This window comes from Anopheles stephensi, chromosome 2 (genome assembly GCF_013141755.1).
Source record: "Anopheles stephensi strain Indian chromosome 2, UCI_ANSTEP_V1.0, whole genome shotgun sequence".
Taxonomy (NCBI): Eukaryota; Metazoa; Arthropoda; class Insecta; order Diptera; family Culicidae; genus Anopheles; species Anopheles stephensi.
This window is the reverse complement of record NC_050202.1, coordinates 40,643,730-40,667,450: the sequence shown is the minus strand read 5'-3', so window position 1 is coordinate 40,667,450 and position 23,721 is coordinate 40,643,730. Positions and strand designations below refer to the sequence as shown.

The 23,721-nt window shown below is 45.6% G+C and overlaps 3 protein-coding genes across 3 annotated transcripts; 1 reads left to right on the top strand and 2 right to left on the bottom strand.

Moving 5' to 3' along the window:
• Positions 1–366: 366 nt before the first annotated feature.
• On the bottom strand, positions 367–3,348 carry LOC118517619 (nucleoplasmin-like protein). Its single transcript, XM_036063916.1, has 2 exons — positions 3,185–3,348; positions 367–1,987 (listed from the first exon to the last, which is right to left on the bottom strand). Exons 1-2 carry the CDS (start codon positions 3,204–3,206, stop codon positions 1,470–1,472), a joined length of 540 nt encoding a protein of 179 aa, XP_035919809.1. The 5' UTR covers positions 3,207–3,348; the 3' UTR covers positions 367–1,469.
• A 349-nt stretch (positions 3,349–3,697) lies between these two features.
• Positions 3,698–6,405, bottom strand: LOC118517614 (dipeptidyl peptidase 3). Its single transcript, XM_036063910.1, has 4 exons — positions 6,090–6,405; positions 5,870–6,022; positions 4,841–5,735; positions 3,698–4,760 (listed from the first exon to the last, which is right to left on the bottom strand). Exons 1-4 carry the CDS (start codon positions 6,207–6,209, stop codon positions 3,760–3,762), a joined length of 2,169 nt encoding a protein of 722 aa, XP_035919803.1. The 5' UTR covers positions 6,210–6,405; the 3' UTR covers positions 3,698–3,759.
• A 563-nt stretch (positions 6,406–6,968) lies between these two features.
• Positions 6,969–23,240, top strand: LOC118517612 (DNA polymerase alpha subunit B). Its single transcript, XM_036063908.1, has 5 exons — positions 6,969–7,198; positions 7,327–7,634; positions 21,152–21,249; positions 21,326–22,919; positions 23,001–23,240. The coding sequence occupies exons 1-5, from the start codon at positions 7,123–7,125 to the stop codon at positions 23,193–23,195; spliced, it is 2,271 nt and encodes a 756-aa protein (XP_035919801.1). The 5' UTR covers positions 6,969–7,122; the 3' UTR covers positions 23,196–23,240.
• The last annotated feature ends 481 nt before the right edge of the window (positions 23,241–23,721 follow it).

Below are 23,721 nucleotides of genomic sequence, written 5' to 3'. Positions count from 1 at the left end.
CATGGAGCATCGGCTTCGATGTATCCTAACTGTCCTTGTGGCTTCGTTGAACATGAGTGAGTTTTAAGCTTGGAACGGACTCGACCAAGAACCTACACCACGAACCTTGTTGCTCAAAGGACATCTTCCCTCCGCTGCAGACCCACAGAAGCCACGAATGATGTCTTGTCGTATGGCGGATTGCATACACTTTGGCGTTTCGGCTATTTTGACAAGCGAAAACGGGCAAAGATTTTAAATTCGATTTGCTGCCAGCTCACCCACCAATCCTCCGAGCCATTCGTTTTCGCCCGCCGTTCACTCCACATAGAGCCCAAAAGTATGCAATTCCTAGTACATAGGATAGCAAAATACCTTCACTTCCAGTTGTTTTATCATATGTTTATTTGTCCATTTTGTATGCCATTCTTTGCTTATTACTTTGATGAATTTCACATACACACCACCATCATGTTTTTGTGTGTTTGTGGTTGTCCCCCTTCATTTGTCTTCCCACCCAACCCCCTCACCCATTTTCCTGTTAGTTGAGAGATTTTGGCCTCTAAGTGGTTTTTAAATTTTACTCACAATACACACAATGCTACTTTTTTCCATCCCGCCTTCGAGCCATTCCCACCGGGAGGGGGTTGCTGATGTTTTCTTCCCGAAATACACATAATAAATGCTGTTTCCGTACACTCAAAACCAAATATTGGAAATAGAAAAAATATAAAGAAAAAGCTTACAACCTCAGATTTTTTTCCGGTTTTCCATAATTATTTGTGGAAGTTTATCGTAAGCAGTGTTAGCTTCTGTTTAGTTACGTAAACAATTCTCTTGTGGTCCTTCGACTTCCCACCCTACCCACACCCCCCCCTCCCCTCCTGAACGTATGGATTTTCCCTGGATCTAAACTGGTGGCTATTAGTGATTGTGTGGCTACGGGCTAATAGTTTGTGTTTTCCTCTTTGCCGGGGGGTTATTGTGGGGACCGCTTCTGCTTCTTCCCGTAGCGACAACTCTAATGGCTCCTACGTATATATAGCTAGGTGTAGTTGTTTCAAGAAACAATTCCCCGTTCATTCGGAGCTCGCAGGAGAGTTGGTAAATTGGAAAAAGTGGGGCCATTCATTGGACGAGAGTGATGAGGTACGACGGTACTCGATGGCGCGCGATGCATACAGCGCGGGAATCTATAGGACAATCCTGCCTCTTGCTTTTTCTTCTCCTCCCCGTCTCTTGGTGTGGCGCCGATCCCAAGGTGGACAGCTTCTCGTAGGTGTTTGTTTGTTTGTTGGCTTGGTGGTTGTAGAGTTGTTTTGCTTTTTTTCTGTGTTTGTTTCTTTGTAATACATTTATATTTAAATTGTTTGTGAGGAATGATGACACGTTGTGGCTGCGGCCTCCTTTAGCACCTCTCTGCTGCTGCTGCTGCTGCTGGCAAATATCGTGGGTTGCAAAGGATAAAAGAAAACGTGTCCGCGCGGCGCTTATTTCCTCTTTCGGTTTTTATCGTTGCCCGCGGGTCCACCACCGGCCACCGCTCCGCCGCCACCCGGCTTGCCCTTCGAGTTGTTGGTCAGTTTTGGCTTCTTCTTCTGTGACGCACCGTCCTCGTCCTCGTCCTCGTCGGCTTCTTCCTCGTCCAGTCCTTCCTCCTCCATCTCCTCCATGTCCTCGAACTCCTCGACCAGCGAACCGAGTAGATGCAAACCGTGAATGTGCACTGGGCCCTTGCCCTCCACCAGCGTGAACGTAACTGGCGCGTCCGAAAACTCCAGATCCATCCGGCACTGTCGCAGCTCTCCCACCTTCAGCACGGCGATTGGTATGCGGAGCGTGTCCCGTATAGTCATCGTTTCGACCTGTACCACGTTAAACTCGTCCGCAGCCGCCTCATGCCCCAGCAGGCACTGTTTGATGACCAGCTTGTTCGTTCTTGGGTAACCTTCGGGCTTGTTGTCCGGATCCCATGTCACTGTTTTGCTGCCCTCCTTCAGGGTTGCTCCTGTTTGCGAGAAGAAGGTATAAATTAGCACCATATCCGGCATATCGTTTGCGGCATCATCAAATGTTCAACCAAATAATACATGCACACATTTTCAAGCTATCGAATAAAATGCCGCATATACCCTCTTCTAGGCGAAAGTGTTCGTAACACAGCCGCCGCCATTTCAGCGAGCTAGTTTTAACCCTTCATACTATCAACGCGCATTGCACACACCCGGCATCAGCGCGTAATGAGCAAAAAGGGGGGTGAAAAGCGGAACAGGATGAAGTAAACAAAAACGAAAACCGCTCTTTCACCAATACGCACACACCACACTGGCGAATTTGTGAGACAGCGCGTATAATGCATGTATGACTCTGAGTGTTTGTGTGTGTGTGTGTGTTTTCCAACTGCCTACCACCAAAAAGGCGCTAACGAAAAAGGAAACACTTGCGATGCAACATTTTGTTCCATGCTCCAGATAGAACAAATTGGAAGCACAAAAATCTACAGTCGCGCGCACACACACACAAGCACTTGAATACCCGGGGGTACTCGCATCTAGAAACACCGGGAAAATAGCAGACTCGCTTGCTTGGGAAATATAACCTCACATTGAGATGCCGCCGCACTTGTCTCGCCCGGCCTACTGCGCTTGGATATGAACGCCAACAATCGCTTTCGATCGCAGCAATCAATCCTCTAGCTACATTCTACAGCCAGCACAAAACATTTTCGTCGCCGGGAATCTGTTCGTTGATGAAAACTATGATAAAGCAAGGCAAGCTTCCATGCGAACAGAGGCTTCCCTGTGTGTGTGCGTGTGTGTGTGTCAAACCCCTAGCGCGCTACCGGCAAATCAATGACGGTGTGAAAACGCTACCTGAGACGCCATTGGTCACGGTAGGTGAAGCTGCCGCCTACAAAGGTCGGCCCAAAATCCCTAAATCCACCGACCACACGTTTGCGTCCTGCAAAAACTCCACGCCTTTCCGTGATCCGATTCACGAAATACACAACTATGTGTGTGTTAAACCCCGACAACGGCAGCCACCATTTCCTTTCTCGCGATGATGCGGCGATCGAGCGCGTGCGGCAGCGGTTGGCGGCACACCACATTCACACTTTTCGTTTGCAAAAATCGTTCGAAATAACGTACTCACGGGTGCGAAACACTGCACGTAATTGCCAACCAGAAACGTTGCATTTACTCACCGTAAAAGTATTCGTCGGTCATATTTGTGTGCGGGGGTAGTTAACTTTTTCCGGATTTTCTTCAGGAAAGCAAATGGATGCGCGACTCTCACCACGTTTGGAACTTGCAAGAGAATGGAACACACAAAAAAAACACATCCGTTTTGCCCAAGCTGCATAGATGCGTGCGGTGGGGGTCAAGCTGTCAAACTTCGGCTGCCGTGCCGAATCGTTCGGTCAGCTTCGGGTAGCGAGAAACGCAACTGTCATTATGCCAGTTTTAAATGTTACGTTATTTTATCGCGTTTCGTGTTAAAATGTTTATAAAATGATTGTTTGCTTTGCATAGATATTCAATCCATTGCTTGCAGTGCTTTAACAGGTGTAAGTTGTTATTTTATTGTAATATCTAGCCTTCATAAAGGTTTTGTAAAGCACTGTTGAAAACAAAATTCTTTAAGTTTATCCGAAAGACATGTAACATGTATGTGGTCATGTCAACATGACTTAGCAAACAAAAAAGAAAGAAATTGCGACTGTGATTAAAATGAAAATCATTCATTCATTCAACATCTTTTGCCGAGAGTGCGGCGCGATTAATACAATCCTTCGAAGTAGTGTTTATTTGACGCGTGAATGCGTTCCAGCACCTCATCGAATTTCGCATCCGGGAAACGTTCAACCCACGACTGAATGTAGCCAGCAAAGTTGGCCTCGTACGTTTTCAGCACTACCTTACCCGTATCCGCATCGATACCGGTGTTCGACTGCAGGAAGATCATTCGGGGTTTCTTGTGCAGCAGCACAATGTCGCGCCACTTGGCCCACGGATATTCTCCCCCTTCCGATACTTCCGAGTAATGGTTGTACATCTCGGTTGCTGCCGCCACGTTGCCAGTAGACTTGTAAAACTGTAGCTTCAACAAAAACTTCCTTATCGCATCCTTGCCTACCGTCTCTATCTTGCTACGATCAAACTTGAGCAACAGATTCTTGCCCTCCTCAGTCTCCTGAACGTTTACCAAGCCCTCGCCGGCCTCCAGTAATACTTTCATGATTACGAACCGTGCCTGATAGTGTGCCTGCAACCACGTTTTCTGTGCCGGATTGTACAGCTCCAGCGCCACACCGACACCGCCCCAAACCAGCAGCAACCAGTTGACGTAGATGATGTTTGCGACCTCCTGTTCGTCGGTATGGCCAAATATCTTCAACACGTCACGATTCAGGCTAAGGTATAGTCCAACCGCCTCGGCCCGGCACTCCTCGTACGACGACCCAAGCGACTTAAACTTCGAATCATAATTTTCACCCGGTTCGTACCAACAATCGACCGGTTCTCCAGTGAGCGGATTTTTCAGCTTCGTTTTATCGAAGTTGTACTCGCCTGCCTCATCGATACGCAACAGTTTGCCGCTACCATGGCCAAGGAGTTCGTGCAGACCCACCTGCACCTCAAAGGCAGTCGCCTTGTACTTCTTCATCAGCGCCTGATCTTCCTCCGAAAGGAACGGGATTGAGTCAGTCTTGTTCGTGTTGGCAAGCACGTTGCCAAGGGACACGTTCTTGAAACCTTCATCTTGGCGAATTTCATCATCTGAAAGCAACAAGCGAAAAGAGATATTCTGTCGTGAGCCGCTTTTTAAATCGTCAAGCTTCCTTGGCCGTAATGCTTACAGTTGGGAATGTTAATACCGCACGGTACACCTGATCCGGCAAACGTCAGTATGTCTAGCGACGTAAAGTCGGGTTTAAGATAGGAATCTTTTTCGTAGTCCTCCCCCCAAGGCAACAGTTGGATAAAGTTTTCAGCATTCGACACCAGCGTGCCGAATTTGGCCGACATCTCCTTGTTTACCATAGCGACGAAACCCTCAAATTCGCCCCGCTGACCAACGGGATCGCGATACGTCTCAATGAAACCAATGTACGTTTCGATCACTGGCCCCTTGTCCTTGATCCAGTACCGCGAGCCGGTCTTGTGCGCGTCCAAACTTCCCTCCCGGAAGCTTTCCACGTACGCTTCAATCATATGCTTCTGGTTATCATTGGCACAGTGCTTCATGGCTTCCTCTAGAGCGTCGGCCACCATCTGCATCAGCTCTTTGTAGTCGCCGCGCGTAATCTTGAAAATGCATCCCTTGTACTCTTCCGGTTCGCGTGTCAGCCCCTTCTTCTCACCCTCTTCGCTGGACGCCAGCTTAATATCGTACACAGTTTTGCCATTTTCGACCGTTTTGAAGGTTCGGCAAATGTACGCCTCAAACTTATGTTCCTTCATCCATTCGCTAATCAGCTCCGTGTCGTCGCGCGTAACGTTGCTCGAGAAATACGTCGTTACACCGGCATCACACAGCCCGAGCGTCTTCATGCGTTCCGTCAGCAGAAAGATGGGCACCTTGGTGGATTCCCAGAGCGAATCGATGACGCTAGCATTTGCTTTGTGCGCGGCCGAGCATTTGACGATCGTCTCGAATTTATCCACATCCAGGTTGGGAACGATCTTGCTATCGCCCATTCCCTTGTAGTTGCCAGCGTTTGCCAGAAAACCACAGGTGTACACGAGAAAAGCCTGCCGGATGCAAACATCAACAATAAACATCATCATTCCAATGCATGATTACAGAACGATAAGATAAATGCTATGTAATGGTCGTTATACACTGCAAGTACACAAGTACATTGTAAAGCAATTAGATACCGTACCGTAAATTCATCTTCCGACACGCCTGCAGCGATTGCAGATTTCTTCAAATGCTCTACCGGCTCGGCTAGGAATAGTCGATGAAGCAGGGAGAAGATCAGGGGCGATTCCGGGCTGGACTGCACCAGCGCGATTAATCCGCCCGTCCAAGATGCCTGTAAACGAAACAGCAAAACTAGAGCACACGAAACATTTCGCTGAATCGACGCAAAAATCACATACCTTGCTGAAGAAATGCGCATACTGCTTTTCCTTCTCGGTCAAATTATTAAATGCCGTGGCACATTCCAGATCGACGATCGGCTGCGTGTTGGGCAGGACAAACTGTGCTTTATCGGACATGTTGTTTGTTAGCGTACGTGCAGATCGCTTCCTTTCAGTATAATCAAACGGAAAACGGCTTTGACTGGAGGTAGAGGGCACAAAAAATGAAATTGAATTGAAACGGAAAAATAACCCGCAGTTCTGTAACCCTATGCCACACAACGATTTTCTCCCGAACAGCCACAAAAATGATGAGTTTTATTTTTCTATTTTGACAGCTACCCATCAGTCGGTTCTCAAACACCAAAAATCATCGCATTGCACACACTGACCCATTTAGTACGTAGAGTTCAGGGGTTGCAATGGAATCGACTGGTGATGCGAGCTGAAATTTTTTTTTCAGTGCTTTTTCAATAAAAATTGGTATTTATTGGGATTAGGAAACGAATTGGGCTGCCAAATATTGGTTATTTTAAACTTTTATTACGTTTTATTACAATGTCATGAAATATTTATCACTTTTGCATGTTTTATACAAAACAAAAAACTTTTTTGAAAAAAAGATCTCCAATTGTATCCAAGTCAGTGGTCGCAACAGTCGTTTCCACTACAGATCGGGTATCGAAACCCCCTCCCCCCTCCCACTTGTAGAAGCAAGTCAAAGACTCCAATTAAGACAGGCTAATAACAAAGAAGAGAGATCGGTATTCATCGTTTAAAAAAATCCATTTAGTGCAAAAGAAAAATAAAAAAATATTAAATTGCCTTTTTCAATTTCAAACCAAATGGTTTGAATTGAAACAATTGTCACTCCGTGCATCTTTTGTTCCTTGGGTGCCCGAAGCTTGAGTTGACGAACTTGACATGTGGAAAAACGTCCGAAACGTTCAAACAGCGTTCGCGCGCTTTTTGGAGAATTGTTTTCTTTTCGTATCGGCATGTAGACGGGGAATTTGTGCGCGTGTGAAAAAACAGTGAAAATCGACGCAAAATGGTTTCAATCGAAACAATTCGTGAGCAATTTGACGAACTGGGCATCGAACCATCGGATGAAGTTGTAAATAAATGTAAGTCAAGCGGCAAACGTTGGTTAAAAGCCAACCGAAAGTATCTGCATCACGACGCAATGAATGAACGGGATTTTTCATGTATCTGCAACCCCTCTTTCTCTATTTATATGTTCACTTAATTTTAGGTATTGAAATATGTATCAACAACGATATTACCGATCCGGTCGAGTTTGTAGAACAATGGATGGCGTACAGCGTGTCCAAACTGAGCGGTGCCGAACCAACGGTTGCCTACCTCAACGAGATGGAAGCGCACGAGTACACAAACAAAGCGCGGAAGGCTACCAAGCTATCTGGGATTGTGGCAGCTGCCGGGAACGTTGGAGCGTCTCCACGTATGGACTCAAAAGTCGGCAAAATAACGACGTACCGCAATGTGGATTCTGTCGTTGAGCAGGATGTGCTGGAAATGTATGGCTGCATTACACCAAAGGTTAGTTACCCTTCATAGAATAGCCATAGACCATTTGTGGTATTTCAGGTTTTTGTGTGCACATTTTTAACTAACTTTGATAGCAGTTGAACAAACCAATTGCGTAAACCCGTTTTGAAAATTCATCACACAAGCTTGATCGTGTATGATCGCTTAACTACTTAAGAAGACCCAAATCTTCCCTCAAACTCAGCTCTACCGCAAACCATTTATGCATTCTTTTATTGCAAAATTGTTGCGACTGTTCATAATGCTTCCTTTCACAGAGCCCAACAGACCAAAGCGTTAACAAGAAATAAGGTCATCGAACGCCGTTTTAAATCCCCACCGTACGTAGCTTTAAAATGCTCCTGTACGGACGGAACCTACCACTACGCTAGCCAACGGAAGTTGGAAAATAGTAAAGACAAAGAAGCGAGATCATTAGGATGGAAGAACCAAAACAAAGAACCTCTCACTGCCTACTCGCTCTTCCAGCTACGGCATAGCGTGATGGCATATCACAATTTAGGTATGAATCGGTGTTGCCTTTAACCGTTCACACCTTATCCCCACACTCGTAGAGCTATGGCTGGAGGAAGGTGTCTTGGGTCTACCCCAAGCGTGAAATGAAGATGCCCGTTCGGGGGAGAATTGCACCCATTTCCCAGCCCAACACAATGCAGTTAGACCGGAGCATTTCTTCCCGATCACAGGTCTGTTTAACTCTAAGCAACAACAACTCCATGGTGTATCGGTTTTATTGTCCATAAAACGACGACGGTTCTGTGGTCGTCTGATGTCATCCAAACATTCTCCTCTGCATCTCACAAACGAGGCACTGGGAGGGTTGCAGACAATGTTCTGCTAGATCCCGGCCCTACAACCACCGATGTATGACGAAAGCCGTACACGAACCTTCTCAACCTTCTGGGGGAGAGAAATGCACAAGTACCAGGTTGGAATTGGACTGGAATGGAAATCGTTTCATGCAAATTATTTGACCGGAAAGTTAGATGACCCTTGGCGCGCGGGCAACACCGGAAAGTATCTCTCCTGTGGCACAGAATGGTCTGCACAAACGGATTTCTTTTCTATTATCTCTCTTACCGTTTGTGGTTGCTCGGTATTTCATGGTGAGTTGTTTTACTAGGAAAAAATTACATTCGAGCACTGCACAAGGCGGTGAAACGATTTCCGTAAAGCTTGTTGGGACTCGTTCTACAGAGCCGTTGGGGTTGTTACGTGCTATTTTCTTACTTACAGATCAGTGCAATATTTACAATCATTTTTCTCTGGCCAGTGTCGTGCGAATTATTGGAAAAAATAAGAAGAGATGCAGCTGAGAAGCAGCCGGTACATTCTGCAGGTTCGTCGTCCATAGCCATATCGAGCTCTTTCTCGCGTAGACCTAGAAGAGCTATCCATAGCTGGGCCAAGAATTTTCCAACGACTTGAAAGCTCGCTAGAGATTACTTAAATAAGCCAGCCCGTACGAATTGTTGTGAAATATTCCGCCAGGCCCGCGAAGATGTCCAATCCTTACTTTTCTTGGACACCACCGTGGTCCGTGTGCGCAAAGGGTTAAGTTAAAAAGACACGCTGAAGCAACGCATGTCTAATCGTAGCACCAGAAGCACTTATTATAGGCAATTTCGTTCCCTTTCCATCTCGGTCATACCTCCGGGATAATGTTGCTCGACACTCACTCTCCTTCCATGGGCTTCGCCGACCATTAACGACCGCCTCGAGATTTTGGCGTTCGTTCCCTTTTTTTCATCCGTTGTTCTCACGCCAAGCGCTAGAGACCGGACGACAAGGCGCGCGTTGTTGAGTTCTTTCTGCTGCTGGCGCGCTATATCTCTACAACAGCGAGTACCGGCAGGGAGGATGGCGGTGGTGGCAATGCTTCTCGATTCGCCTACCTACCTACCTAGCTATCCTCTTCCATTCTGCAAAACTCTCTTCCGAGTCAGCCCTCTTGATGATGGTGTGCTTTCTACCTTTCGGGAAAACAGAGTAACCTCTTGGGTCTCTTCCTGCCCTTCCCGGTTTCCATCCCTCCCCTCAGCCGGCTGTGGAAGACCTGTTGTAAAGTAGAGACCTCGCGCACACCATCATCCATCGAATCCGCATCATCATAACGCTGCTGCTGGCTGGCCTGGCCTTACAGAGGCCCTTTTGCGCTGTTGCGTGTGTGGTGTTGTGCTGCTGTTGGCTTCAGAACGATCGCTCCACACAACAAGAGCTCTCCAATACAAAATAAGCTTCTTCTGGGCGTCTCGGGGCTATACAACCTATATACATGCAGAGGCCCTTCATGATCTCCTTCTCGCTTGCTTTCTGCCTTTCCGTGTGTTTGTGGTGATTAAGCACGGGGGAAAAAGCGTGCAAACCGTGTTTCCTACTACCCTTCCACATTGCGTTCTGTAGATCTCATTGCCCTGTCTTGTCCTGCTGCTACCAAAGACACAGTGTTCCCTCTCTACCGTGTGTTTTTGAATGGCTTTGCTTAGTGATTTTTGTTGCCTCGTTTCGAATCATTTGCCGGTTGTGTGTGGTACGATATTCGCACATATACAGCCGCTTGTGTATACACACGTATACAGCATGATCACCGACTCACGATCTTTTCTCCTTCCAACGGCTAGATCTTAAGAAATAGGAGCGCTGTTTTCTAGTGTGGCTTCGGTAGGTGTTATGCAATGGACGATAGGAATCTTTTGAAGTTTTGAAAGCGATTCAGATAATCCCGGACGAAACCCGAAATGGACTATTCATATTTGTTTGCCATGAGTGTAAAGCGTTTCCACCAAGACTGTCACCCCTATTCCTATTTCCCGGTTCTTCAGCTCCGTTGAAATGTATGCTCTTTTCCTGTTTAGCTTTACCCCTTTCTCGTGTTGTATTTCAGTTTAGTGTGCACCATTTCATGACAGACGAATTAAAGGATCGTTGGTCAGTGTGAGGTTCGCGAGACAATTTCCTTCTCGTGCAAAGGGAAGCAGAAGCAACAGAAGCAGCAGCAGCAGCGGTGGCAAAAGGGTCAACGTCGTCGAGGTCGTCAGCATCGGGCATGTACCTACCGCTTCCCCCCGTATCCCCCAGGTCGTAGTCAGTTTCCTGCGCTCGGGGCACAACTGCAGACTCGTTTCTAAAGGGGTGCTGTTGTTGCTTTCCACACGTACTACACATTTGTCTCGTTCGGCGGTACAGAGATGTGTGGTAGGTTCTCCTCTTGGCATTGCATCTATGCTGTTGTAAGCAAGCAGCAATTTTCCTGCTGTATGTTGTGTTTTTATCTGTTCGAGGTAATTCTTACCGGTTTCATATCTTTTTGCTTTTTTGGAATCGTTTCGGTGGGGAATCGCCGTACGCTGTTACAGTTGAAAATAGAGGTAATTTCTGCTGGGATGCGAGTGTGTGTATGCGATACTTCTTACGTTTGTAGCGTAATTATTTGCTGAAGCAATTTGCGTTCGGCGTGTTCCTCCTGTTCATCTGCTTCTGTCATGGTCGCGAATTGTAGCGGTTGGGAAATGTTTTTCCTACTATTGTTTCAAACCAAATTTTTCTCTCCAGAAACCTTTTTTTTCTTGCATTTTGACTAATTTAAAATATTGTAGAAGCAGGATAGAAAAATTGATGATCGCACTAGTCGACGATCACCAAAGCGACGATCGTTGAAAACAGAACATTTTAAAGCGATTTTTCCGTTACGTTCCATCAGAAAGAATTGACCACAAGCAACGTGATGCAAAAATTGCCTGTGTGAGCAAACGGAACGGCGCGCACCCTGATAGGAGATCATATTTCTAGCAGCATCCGTGTAACAACCCTTTCCTTGGTTCCCGATTCAACACACAACTACTAGTGTGTGTGTGTGTGTGCACTCTATTCCTTTCTATTCCCTTTTTACCAAAAAAAAAATCCTGTTTTCAAACACCTGAGTCGGCCGAAACCCGAGCCCGAACCGGCGGACAACTGTGTGAACGCCGCTCCCTATAATCTCGTAGAAGCGGCGGACAATAATGTATCGGCTATGGAGTTGTTTTTACGAAACATAAACTGTATTGGTGCTGTGATCTGTACCTGCGGCAATAGTATTGGTGGTTTCCAACGATTCCGGATGAAGTGTTGATCTTCTCGTTCTCTCGCTATCTTAAGAAATGATGGACGCTACGATCCATCATCAACCGATCGACGTATCCATCACCCAGAACCGTAAAATAGGAAACACGAGCGTTGATCGAGTCAACGGTCGTACGCGAAGGTGTAAGATCATAAGAACATCTTTCGAAAAACATCTATTGGACTGAACGATTATTTTGAACTTTAGAACTAGAATTTTTATTGCATGTGTACAATTTCTGTAACGAAAACTGTTATTATGGCAGTGTTCGTGATTTTCAGTATCTGTTACAAAGCGATCAGTTTTTTTAACTCGCAACTCTTTACGAGGTCTTAGCCCTTTTCACAACTGATTCGCCTGTTTCCGTTAAAGACTTGTGTCCCCTTTTTTACAACGACGCGTAAACCGACACTAACGATTGAATTGATAGGCCGTCCCTTTCCTTCTCAGTCGCCAGGCACCAGTAAAAAGCACTCCGCGGGACTTTTTTGACCAACTAACGCTTGCGAATATCCGCTGAAAAGAGTGAAGCGACTAGACAGCAGCCAAACCCGCCATAGGGAAAAGGGGCACCAAAGGCAACCGTGTTTTTGTAACAACCGCAAACACTAGAGGATGTTCTATTAAGAAACTGGCTTGCCTAAAGAAGACTCGGTTTGGCTGGCTGGCTGGCTTGGCTAATGTGCTAGTTAGCTGGCGGCCCGATCGATAGTGGAAAATCTTATGCACAAGCCCCCATACCCAGTACCGGAGGAGGGAGCGGATGTTGAGCAGAAGAAACTCTCGATTTAGTTGCATGACTTGACTATATTTCGGAAGCTAATTAAATCTCTTTCCCTCCATTTTCATCTAATGTTGTGTTGTTCCTGCCGCTTTCCTTCATTTCAAACCGAGGCAGAGAACCAGTACCCGAAACCTCCAGTCTCGATCGTAGCTACCAGCTACAAAGTAGTTTATTTTGCTGACGTCAGGTTTTCGACCACCACTAAGACGCTCTGCAATCTATCTATTTAATATGGTACATATAGCTTGCGCTAGATGGTGTAACGATCGTTTAGGATTTTGGCGCAGATATTTGAAGTTTAAAAGCGATTTGCAAAATTTAATGGGGTAAATCTTAAGAAATAATCTGATCTTTAAGATGATCGTCACACATAAGCATAAGCATTTAAGCATCGTTATGGGGTTACATACAAGCGCGTTGAGTTTGGGTTACGTAAAGAGAAAGTCCAACTGGTTACCTTGGCCTGGAATGATGTCCTACGATCGGTCCCTTGTTGTTTTGTGTTTCTCTCCCGAATGGCCCTTTTATCCTTGGTTTCTTTCCTCGTTTTACCGGTGCGGCGGGACAGGGTGAGGCAGCTGACCAGTACGATCCGTCCAGTACGCCTGAATGGATAATTATTTCCTTCTCGAAGAGATGAAGCGAGCGAGAGCAGACAGGACAAAATCGTTTGATCCTTTCATTTTTGCGAGTGTTCGAGGTGGTTTTCTTCATGTACCTTTGATGGATTCAGCTACCATGCACCATTTCATCATAATTATTCGAAAAGAGAATTTTACGCGAAAAACGTTTTACAAATGACCTAAATTGCCCAAGAAAAACCCATGCATATTGGAGATCTATTATGTTTATGTCTTAAACCTGCTTACTGCTCCTGTTGCTTGAGGTTCTTTTTCCTGCACACGTCCCGGTGAACATCGCCGAAGGGAGAATTTGGAACATTTACGGGGCTATGCTGGTAGTAGTGGTTGTTCTCTTCTTTTTTCCTGGCCCTCTATATATTTCCATTGCCCTTTTTATATTTTTATGGATTGTACATGACAGACCTGCGCCTGGGTATCACGCAGTTTACCTTTGAACTTTGATTTTGTTTTGCTCAATGGCTTTAACAACGGCTTGCTTGTTTCCTTATATGACTGTTATTGTTACTTATTCTCACTCCAAACCTGCAATAATAGGTTTGTATTTTACCACAACACCAAGGAGTACATTAACGATGGAAACTTCCTCCCTTATGTGTAGTAAAACGAGTGTAAGGGATATTCATGTTTGCATGATAAGAAGCGTGTCAAATTAAAGAATCCTTTGTAGAAATATTATATCCTGTACGTGGGCATTGTGTGATTGTCTATTATTTAAGATAAATGCTTGGGGTCCACAGAGCACTACATTTGTTGTCAACACTTGCACCAATGGTGCACTTACTGTGCTTATGTGTTTACTTTTCTTTGGGTAGTACAACTTAAAAATAGGAAAACGTTGGGAAGGCTGTGTGTTAAGAGGGATTTGGAGTGCTACAGTTCTCGTTCATCGAAACTTTCAGAGGCACCCTGTGACCTGCGCCTGTAGCAAGTTTACATACCGCCACAAAACCGCTTACGCTTGCTGTTTAAAAATTTTCACGCATACTCTCACACACACAGACACCACACAAAATTGTTCGGCTGGAAATACGCACACATCTTTAGGGCGTGTATGAGTGAGATAGAATTTTCATCGTACTTCGCGCCATCCGTATGAGTGAGACAAATGCAGGATCTTTTTGCGAATTTATGTTCTCGTTTGTTTCTGCGGGAAAGAGATGATTCCGCATCGAACCACGTACGGTTGAGTGCGATGGCTGTGTGCGTGTGTGTGCGGCTGGAGCGAAACCGTTGGCTCGCGGTGGGTTAGCGTCGTCTGTAGTTGGAAGAAGCTTTGCAGCAACTTCATTCTCGTTCCGAAGCGTCGCCCGTAGTGAGGTACTTTCCGTGCGATAGTGAAATGATACCGGTGGTGAAACGGTTTTGGCGGTTGAATAGTAGTGATGATACCCCAGTGACACTTGTTTGTGGAAGGAAAGGATCATCGGCGAATAGATTCTGGATACGGCCACCAAATCGATAATCGGTTTGTACTGGAATTGTGTGAAGTGAAAATGTAGAAATTCCACCGATTGGCCGTCCGTGGTCGTGACGTTACAGCGAGCATCAGCGCAGCAGCAATCGCAGTAATCGGCGCTTTCGAAACGGTTAGTTCTTCTCCCCGAATGCGCGGTGGTGTGATTGCGATGATACGCGAAACGCCAAAGGTCTTTTTGTGTGAACCGTAGCTACTGATGTGCAACAACGTCGTCACGAGAAAACGCAAGTCAAGTTTCCGAAGCAAGAGTTGAGTCGAGGGAAAAAGTACAACGGCTTAAAAATGGCGGCCGCCTGATAGTTCCATGTGCGCGCGCGGTGTATGGTGTGTGTGTGTGTGTTGAGAAGGGATCGTGTTGCGGTGTGTGCGGAGATTGGGAGCGTGTGTAAAGGAAGGCAGGCAGCAAATTGGCGGCAGTGAGCGTCGGCATTCTCATCATATCCTCTCCTTTCCTTCTCCTGCCTCAATCTCCCTTTGCCGACTGTTTCATGGCACATTCAACAGCGCTGTTCCGTTGCTTTTGCTAAACCAGTGTGCGCTGCGCTTACTGAGATTGGTCCTCACTAACACACAGGCGCACACATACTGTGGAGCTACGAAAAATACACAATTAACGTCGTTTGCTTCGGTACGAGTGTTCTTTTGAGGAAATCGGTATGAGGCGGATACGAGCGGTGGCGACGACGTCGTCGACGTCCAAGAACAACAGCAACACAATCCCTCATTCTTGGTAATTTTCAAACTCCTGAAAGCGCTCCTTAGCACTATGTTTTCTATCATTTTTATTCTAGATATTTGATGGGTGGCTTGTAAAATGGCTGCCAACCGGTATTGTAAGATTGCCGGAATTTTATCACTGCAGAATACATCACATTAGCCTAAAACCGTGGTCATGCCATGGTGTGGTGTGTGTCCTGGGAAGCTGCAGAAATCAGTCGTGTCTTTGATTTCAATAGTGTGATGCAAAAGACTGGGGTTGAAGCCCATAGAATTCAGACTAAGTGGAAAGAATTTTCTACGGTAGTGTGGCGGCTGTGCGTGTGTGTATGAGAAATAGCCAGCCTATACAAAGAGACCGCCTTGCATAGCGTGCTAGATTATTATTCCTGACCACCGACCACCAGTCCATCGCACGAGAACTTTTCCGCCCAATTAATGTTCTTCAAAAGGCGATCTCGAGATAACAGCGAAGGTTTCTTGCTGACGTTGTTGCCGCCTGAAGCTCAGGAACGTAGCAGGGAGTGGGTTGGGTTAGCATTGCGAAGGAAGCGAGAACGGTATAATGAAGGCCCTCGGTGCTGTGGAAACTGTTTTTCTTTCAGCGGGTTGATTGAATCGAGTCTTCATTGGTTGTTTGAATGGATGTGCATGAATATCTTTTTTTATATGTTGTGTTTTATTCGCGCTAGAGAAACTGCCCGATTACTTCCAGCTGGTGCTTTGGAAAAGATCCTTTTTGTCACAAGAAAGAAGTGTATCCGTCATCAGATCGACATCGACACAATCGTTTAACTGTGTCGTTTTCCGGATATCCTCCGTGTTACGGTACGGACAAAGAGAGTGAAGACGGATTTTTCAAGTACATACACGCCGGTAGATGACCCCACCGATCGTTCGCTGGAACGCACACATTTGCAGATGTTGTGCGACACGCGCGTGCTCCTCATCCGCGGCGCAGCGTCCGTCCGGTCGGCCACCGCACCAACCAACCACCAACCAAATACGCCTGTCCGTTGCGCCATATACTTTTTTTTGGTCGAGTGTGAACACTGAACCTCCTCCTCTCACGAATGATGATCATGATGATGGAGGGCAGAGAGAGATTGTTGCCCTTGATAACGCCACTCTTCTCCTCACTTTTTGGACAAGTCTTTCTTCAGGCAGCAGCAGCGACCAACTCGCGTGCCTCACACACATAGTGTATTTGCTTGAGGGAGCAATAGAAAGAACAACAGAACCGTTGTTTTTGTTTTATTTCCTTATGATGATGATGAGCATCTGGAGCAATGGAAAATATGAATTGCATAATGTCACTGTTTTGGCTTCTGTTTTGCAATTGATAAAAAACGATTCAAAGTTCTGTCCTGCGACCTGAAGTTTGCGTGGTATAATATTGGACGTTACAGGACAAATGTGAATTGCTGTATTCGAGAGAAAAGACATCGAAAATACACTATTTGTATTTATGGCTGATAGTATACACTGCATTGCGGTAAGTTGTATGAACGAGAAGAAAATATTTAGGAATGCCAATCACACACGCTGCTGGTCGAATACACGATGATATGAGAAAAAAAAGCAGTGATGTGCTTGCTGCTCAACCATAGGGAAGGGGAACAACGTGCGCCAAGCAAATGCCCATCGCCGCCGTACCGTGATGGCAGCGCAGCGATAATGGAGAGCTTGTGTGTTGTGTTGTAAGGAGGAAACAGCCAAGTGTTGTGTGGTTAGTAGTAATCACTTTCAATAGTGTGCTGATAATTCCATGCAAACCTCACACAAAATAATCGTCAGCCACATGGAACTCCTTTCATCGCAGGCGGCCATGTTTTTTGAAGCAATTTGAAAAGCTGTTGCTCTACGAAATTCAATTCCTTCATGTTGTATCGAAAGCATTCATGTGAACACACTAATCTTGGTGTTGCTCTTAGTAGTTATCAACTTTTCGAAAAATCATAGTAAAAGTAAGCAAAGACAAGATTCTGACCCCGAAGAGCCTCAGGTGTGAGAAACCGAAGCGGCAAAGACGACGGCCCGGGCGGGAAGTAGCGAATCGATTCGCTGCACATTGCTGTTCAATAGCACCAAAGATCGACCACGCGCGAGGGGTGTGTGTGTGTAGGTAAGGGCAACAAATCTGTAATAATAGGGTGGATGGAAGAAAAAAACGAACAACAATCATCATCACGATCATCATCGCGCGAGCGCTTTCCGAGAATGAATGTTGGCCGGAGTCAACAGGTTCGTAGAGTTGTGTTTTTGTCGATGAGAGGCAGGCGGATGAGGAGGAGGAGCACACCGACGAGGAGGGGGATTTTTTTTTCTTATGCATCATCATTGTGGCGGCCATCTTAGGCTTCGATGATCGGATTCGCGGCCATTTTTCTTCTGCTGCCACTCTCCTTCGCTTCCGTGATTCTGTGTGTGTTTTTGATGATCATTGTGCTTTTCTCGCTTTTCTTTCTAGCCGGGAATCGTCGGGATGATGCGCGTTTCCCCTTTCACGCGCGTAAGAAAATCCGGAGCAATGTACTTTTTTTTGGTTTTAATTACACACACGTTACTCGCACTGTGTTCTGTTGTACCACGGACACCCACCATCCATCCATCCGGATATGTCTACCTGGTTGATTTTGGTGAATACTGGCGTTGCAATTGAACCACCATCCTCCTTTGGCGTCTCCGTGTGCTAGGGAGTAGTATTCTACTCAAGATGTATTGGTGGACGCCAAGGAGATGTGAAGAATGATCGAGAAAGGGAGCCAGAGAAGCACCTGAAGATCGTTGATGGTTCTTAATTTTATGTAGACAACATGATAAAGAGCTTTCACCACTACAGTTACGAAAAGGCCAACAGCATACGAAAGGTGTTCACGCGGGGGTTTCCTCAGCTGCATGTCCTCGCGAGATGTTGTATGGAAGGCACAAGAAAAGGGTATCGTAACGTAGTTTACCTGAATCGACAAAACAACACTTCGATGTCCAAGAAGAGAGGAATAAATAGAGTAGCAAAAAAACCGAGAACCCTCATCGTGTTGAAGTTCAGTACATAGCAGTGGCAAACGCCTCGAACAAGGGAAGAAGTAAGAGCCCGCCGTCCTGGGTAGGAGGGATGTATCAAAGAAGAAAGACAATAAGGAAAAGGAGAGGACGGCACAAAAACGACGGCGACGACGACGGACGACGGGTACCTAAAGGAAAAAAAAGTAATAATATGTAGCTCGGCTTGTGTGGAAATGGAATGGGAAGAGAATTAAAACCTGTGGTCTCTGGTCTGGTTTGGTCGAGTGGGTCGGTACCACGGTGGTCACCTCGTGGTGGTGTTGTAAGCCTCCAGAAAGGGATGAAAAGCACGCAGATCGTGCGGTGTTGTGGTGGCGTCGTTGTGGGCTAGATGGTGAAATCAGGAGCGCTGAAAGAGGGTGATCAAAAAGCGTCTTTTCACGTACGATCGTATAGTAACAGGAGGAAGGAAGGGCGAGTGAGTGACACGGGGTGGGGTGGCACAGGAAAGAAGAAAGGTGTACGGTGAAGACAAAGGGAGACAACATTTTATGTTGAGTGCGATAGATAGCAAGCGCAAAAACAGTTCTTCGCTACAAGCGAAAGAGGTGTATCTGTGTGCGTGTGTTGGTTTGGAAATGATGCTTGATCAGCGCTATTTTTCTTTCATTCTTAGTTGCGGTACTTTTTAGATGGTGAATGTGTGTGTGTGTAGTCGGAAAAAAATGAGCTTCTTTTTCCTCAATTTTTACACTGCTTCTGAGTTTCTCTATCTCTCCAGAAGAAGCTTACAAAGCGTTGGCAATATCCAATTTAGACGCATCATGAGTGGTTCGTTACATGCGCATGCTTTCTGGAACTGCTCTGTCAGGTCAAAGTAGACAGAAGAAGGATTATTCCAAATTTTGAATGGTCTTTTTGACCCTTTTTGTGTGTGTTAAAGTGATCTAGGATAATTTAAGGATGTTTGAATGTTTTTTTTCGGAATAGTGCGGCTTTCACGAGGCAGTACCAGGTATCGAATGCCAACCAGGACCGTCTCCCCTACAGGTATAATCTAGTGAAGGAAGCCGGAAATGATATGACGAAGAGGAGTCGATTTGAAGTTATAGTGCCCAGTAGATGAACTAACATTTCTATTAGGGTCTTACACTATTTCCAACATATTATGTAATCTGAAAATAATGTAAGGAATATTAGTGTACTGGCTTTGTTTATAACCCGTTGCTTGATCTCAAGCCTTCGATCTTCGCTTGCGATCGCCCAATGTTTTTGGAGTAGTTGGCGGGAAGAGCTGAATTTCTCAAGACGTTATTTTGCTTCTCGTGCGCGCTAGCAGCAGGCAGGCTTTCGTTGTTTGTGTTGTTTCTCTTTCGTCTTTTTATGCTCGACAAAACCAAACCGTTCGATGCGAATGTTGTGCGGGGCATGGCAAGCGAGACAACCAAGCACTCAAACTTGTCGATTTTTATTTGCTCATTCTCTCGGCTTCTTCGGTGTTCTGCTGCTGCTACACTAGCGCATGATAATAATAAAGGTCGTCAACCTTGCTCTGGTGTGTATATGCGGGAAGAATCAAAAATCAAATCTTTCAAAATGGGCATTTTTAAACTTGTGATATTGAATTTTTAAATATTTTATGATGATATAGAAAATTAAAACAATGTTGTATTCGTTACCCAAATTAAGGCGGGTCTAGTTAGACCTAGTTTTTATGATTGCTGCTATCAATCAAGGCTAAAGAAACATCGATACCAGCATGAAAATAAGAAAAAAATGCTGTTATGTATTTCATTTTTCCCAGACTATCGGTTCATGCGGGTGGGAAAATTGATGAATTAATTTGGGAATGTTGAAAACAGGGAGAGAAGGGGAATACTCCTTGAGGGTCGGTCTGCCACGTGTCCCGCATTAATTTTGCTGGAAGAATATGGATACTGAAAACTTTTCCTGTGTTGAATATGTTGAAAAGAATCTTAAGTTTCTTGCAGAAAGGAGAAAGATTTACCAATGTTATTGAAACATTTTAAATTCAGACAAGAAACCGTTTTATCAAAATCTGATTATTGCGGAAATGTAGAATAATCCTTCCGATCAACATGAATGAGTGTGAATCTAGTTCTTTCACATTGATTTTACATTGTGACTAGATCCACACTCATTAATGTTGTTCTCGGAACAGTTCACAACATTCTGCAATCCACACGTCCCCGTTAGCATAAGAAAACGCCAACTTGAATAGCGCAATTTCTTCTGGAATGTATAGCAAACGTATATTTCAATACTTACAGAACCCGCATTTCGTAACGTAATGTCGTGTCATGCTGCTCCTTCTCATTTGTCAACAGTGGTGTGGTTCATTCATTTCAACTCCTTTTCTGAAGTCTTTGCCGAGGTAAAAGTGCATAACAATAATTATAGATCGTGATCCAAAGAGTGTGGAAGAAAGTGTCGAAAGAAGAATTTCAATGGACATGCATATAGTTTCCCTCGATTTGGCAGACGTGCATGTTTTCTAGTACACAGTGCTGGTTAAACTTTCGTGACTAGATTACATGCTCGTCTGTTAGGTTGAGATCGTACGTCAAATGTGTGTAGCAACGTGTGTAGCATTGTGTAAGTGTTTCGAAATAGAGTTTCAGCATTTCAGCTTCAGGAAACAAATGAAATGGTCGTCAATATATTTAATAATTTTTATTTATAGGAGTTACCGAAGAATAATATATTTGTACAGATGTACGGTATTAAAATGTGCATTTCGCTTTACACTACTTTCAGAGCAAAAAGTCTGCCTCAAGCAAGCAACACAATGTGAACACACCAGACGGTGTTCGTGGCGCTGGTAGTCCATTCACAACCGTTACTTACTCCCCAATGTAAGTATCAAAAAGCAAAACCGCCATTCTCTTGTGTACGCTCGTGATCATGATTGTTACATTTTCCTCTTCTTAGATCTGGTGCTGCTGCGTCCAGGAAGAATGATCCAAATGTACCGAGCAAAGCTGGCCAGGTCGTGTACACGTATGGCAGTGCGAAGCTGTTGAAACAATCCAATTGGTTACCAAACACCACGATCAAGAGTGCCGTTGAAAGCAGCAACATAAACGACGATGACGACGATTCCATCGCGACGACCGACGATCATGAACGAAACAAACGGCGCATTGGTGGACCACCATCATCGGGGCGTCGCGGGACTACAGGAGTAAGCATCGCAATGAAAGCGACACAGTTTGCTAACGATGGGTGCAAGTACATGTTTGACACGAGCTACGATCGTGTGATGATCCTCGGCGACCGCATCTACGAATGTGGCAACGCGATCTGTAGTCGGTTGGCGCTGGAAGCGAAGCAATCAAGGCAGAAACAGCAGCATGAAAAAGCTGATCCTGTCAATCAGCCCGATACGACAGCTTTGGTTGTGCCGCTCACCGTGAAGGAAGAACCAAAGGAGATGGACGATGACGACGAGACTGCAAACGACGTGATGGACGAAGAGAAATACTGCAACTGGTTCGATGGCATCAAGGTGCACCATGTAGACTATCCCAGCTCGGAACCGATCCGAGTGCTGGGAAGGATCGTTGCCGAATCGTCCCTCATTAGTACTAGCCATAGTACGAACGGAACGGCTTCTTCTTCGGACAAGGTAGCAACATCGTCCAGCCGAAAGCACCACGCTAGCAAATTAGCTATCGTAGATTTCGATGAGCATACGCTGCGTTACACGCGGCTCGACTTGAGCAAGGTGCAGGTCCCGGCGGGATGGTCGCTCTTCCCCGGGCAAACCGTGCTGCTCGAGGGCGTCAATCCACGTGGCATATTGTTTTCAGTGAGTCATATACACAGTGAACGAACGCTTGCCCTTCCACGCGCACCTACTAACCTGGACAAAACCCTAACGCTAGTGATAGCGAGTGCTCCATTTACGGATAGCGACGATTTACTCTACGAGAAGCTTTCCAGCCTGCTGCTTTACTGCGCTAACAATCCCCCCGATGTGCTGATCCTGGCCGGTCCATTTGCCGACGCCAACTGCAAGCTGTACGCAGAGGTGGCCGAAACGTTTGACGAATACTTCGAGAAGATCATCGGCACGATCATGAACTCGATCGATGGCCAGACGCAGGTGTTTATCGTCGCAAACCACAACGATTTGGTGAGTGGCTTCGTGTACCCTACACCACCGTACAAAGTGGCCAGCTTTTACAAGAACCTGCACTTCCTGCCCGATCCGTGCGTGTTCAGTGTGGAGGGTGTGGAATTCGGAGTCACAACGGTGGACATCATAAAGCAGCTGAACGATAGTGAATGTACGGCTGCACACGCGACCATGGGCGGAGGACCGGCAGCAGCCGCACCTGTTGCGGGAGGTGATAAAATCAAGCGGGCCTACAGTCACCTCTTTCATCAGGCGTCATTCTATCCGTTGAATCCACCCCCAGAAGATGTACCGCTGGACGTCGATATGTTGAACGAGTTTGGCCGGTTGAACCGGGTACCGAATGTAATGATTTGTCCAAGCGCGCTGAACCGATACGTACGGGTAAGTGTCTAAATCTAGATAAAATGTAAGTAATGTAATACAATTATAATAATTGCATTTTTTGCTTGTCTAATTTCACAGGAAATAAATGGTTGTGTTTGCATTAATCCTGGCTTTGTCGATGGCCATTCCGGAGACGGCTCATATGCGCGATTGATCATTCAACCCCCGGAAATGGAGGATCAGCAGCTACAGAAAGAAAGTCAACCAACGGCTACTACCCCATTGCATCCTGCACCAGCGAGTTACATTGCCTGCCAAATTGTGAAAACGTGATGTTGTTTGAACTAATAAATAGACGAAAGGTGGACGGCAAGCAAACCGCGCCAGTAGAACTCGAAGCATACACGAAAGAAAGACAGGTAATTGATTGGTGCGTATATATGAGAATGACTATAATATTTAATTGATTTACACTCTCAACTCTTATAACGAATTTAATGTAGTTAAATATGTTAACATGCGAGTTTAACATCACATTACACTATTTTTGTCTCAAACACAAATTGTATTGACCGACGTCATCTTGCCAAGGTGTCTTATATTGTCGAAGCGGGGTTCAACTTATTTCGACGTCATTTTGATTCGTCAGATTTCTCAAAGGCAGCATTTGTTTCGCGTATGGTATAACGAGAGCATGGTCGATATTATAGTTGGCAAAGGATAGTTGCCGCCGGTTGAGAAGAAGGACTCCAGATCCTTCAGAACATAGACGCGCGGACCCGATCAATAGCTTTACGTCATGAATAATGATGCGATCCAACCACACTCTAATGCATATAAATAGTGATATAAAATTAAA

What these genes read in the sequence shown, in the direction of transcription:
- LOC118517612 (XM_036063908.1), top strand. Translation starts at nt 7,123, where the DNA reads ATGGTTTCAATCGAAACAATTCGTGAGCAATTTGACGAACTGGGCATC. An exon ending in GGATGAAGTTGTAAATAAAT is followed by an intron (nt 7,199 to 7,326) that starts GTAAGTCAAGCG and finishes ACTTAATTTTAG; the next exon opens with GTATTGAAATATGTATCAAC. An exon ending in ACCGTTACTTACTCCCCAAT is followed by an intron (nt 21,250 to 21,325) that starts GTAAGTATCAAA and finishes TCCTCTTCTTAG; the next exon opens with ATCTGGTGCTGCTGCGTCCA.
- LOC118517614 (XM_036063910.1), bottom strand. Translation starts at nt 6,209, where the DNA reads ATGTCCGATAAAGCACAGTTTGTCCTGCCCAACACGCAGCCGATCGTC. An exon ending in TGTCGGAAGATGAATTTACG is followed by an intron (nt 5,736 to 5,869) that starts GTACGGTATCTA and finishes TGCATCCGGCAG; the next exon opens with GCTTTTCTCGTGTACACCTG. An exon ending in CGGTATTAACATTCCCAACT is followed by an intron (nt 4,761 to 4,840) that starts GTAAGCATTACG and finishes TGTTGCTTTCAG; the next exon opens with ATGATGAAATTCGCCAAGAT.
- LOC118517619 (XM_036063916.1), bottom strand. Translation starts at nt 3,206, where the DNA reads ATGACCGACGAATACTTTTACG. An exon ending in GACCGACGAATACTTTTACG is followed by an intron (nt 1,988 to 3,184) that starts GTGAGTAAATGC and finishes TCTCGCAAACAG; the next exon opens with GAGCAACCCTGAAGGAGGGC.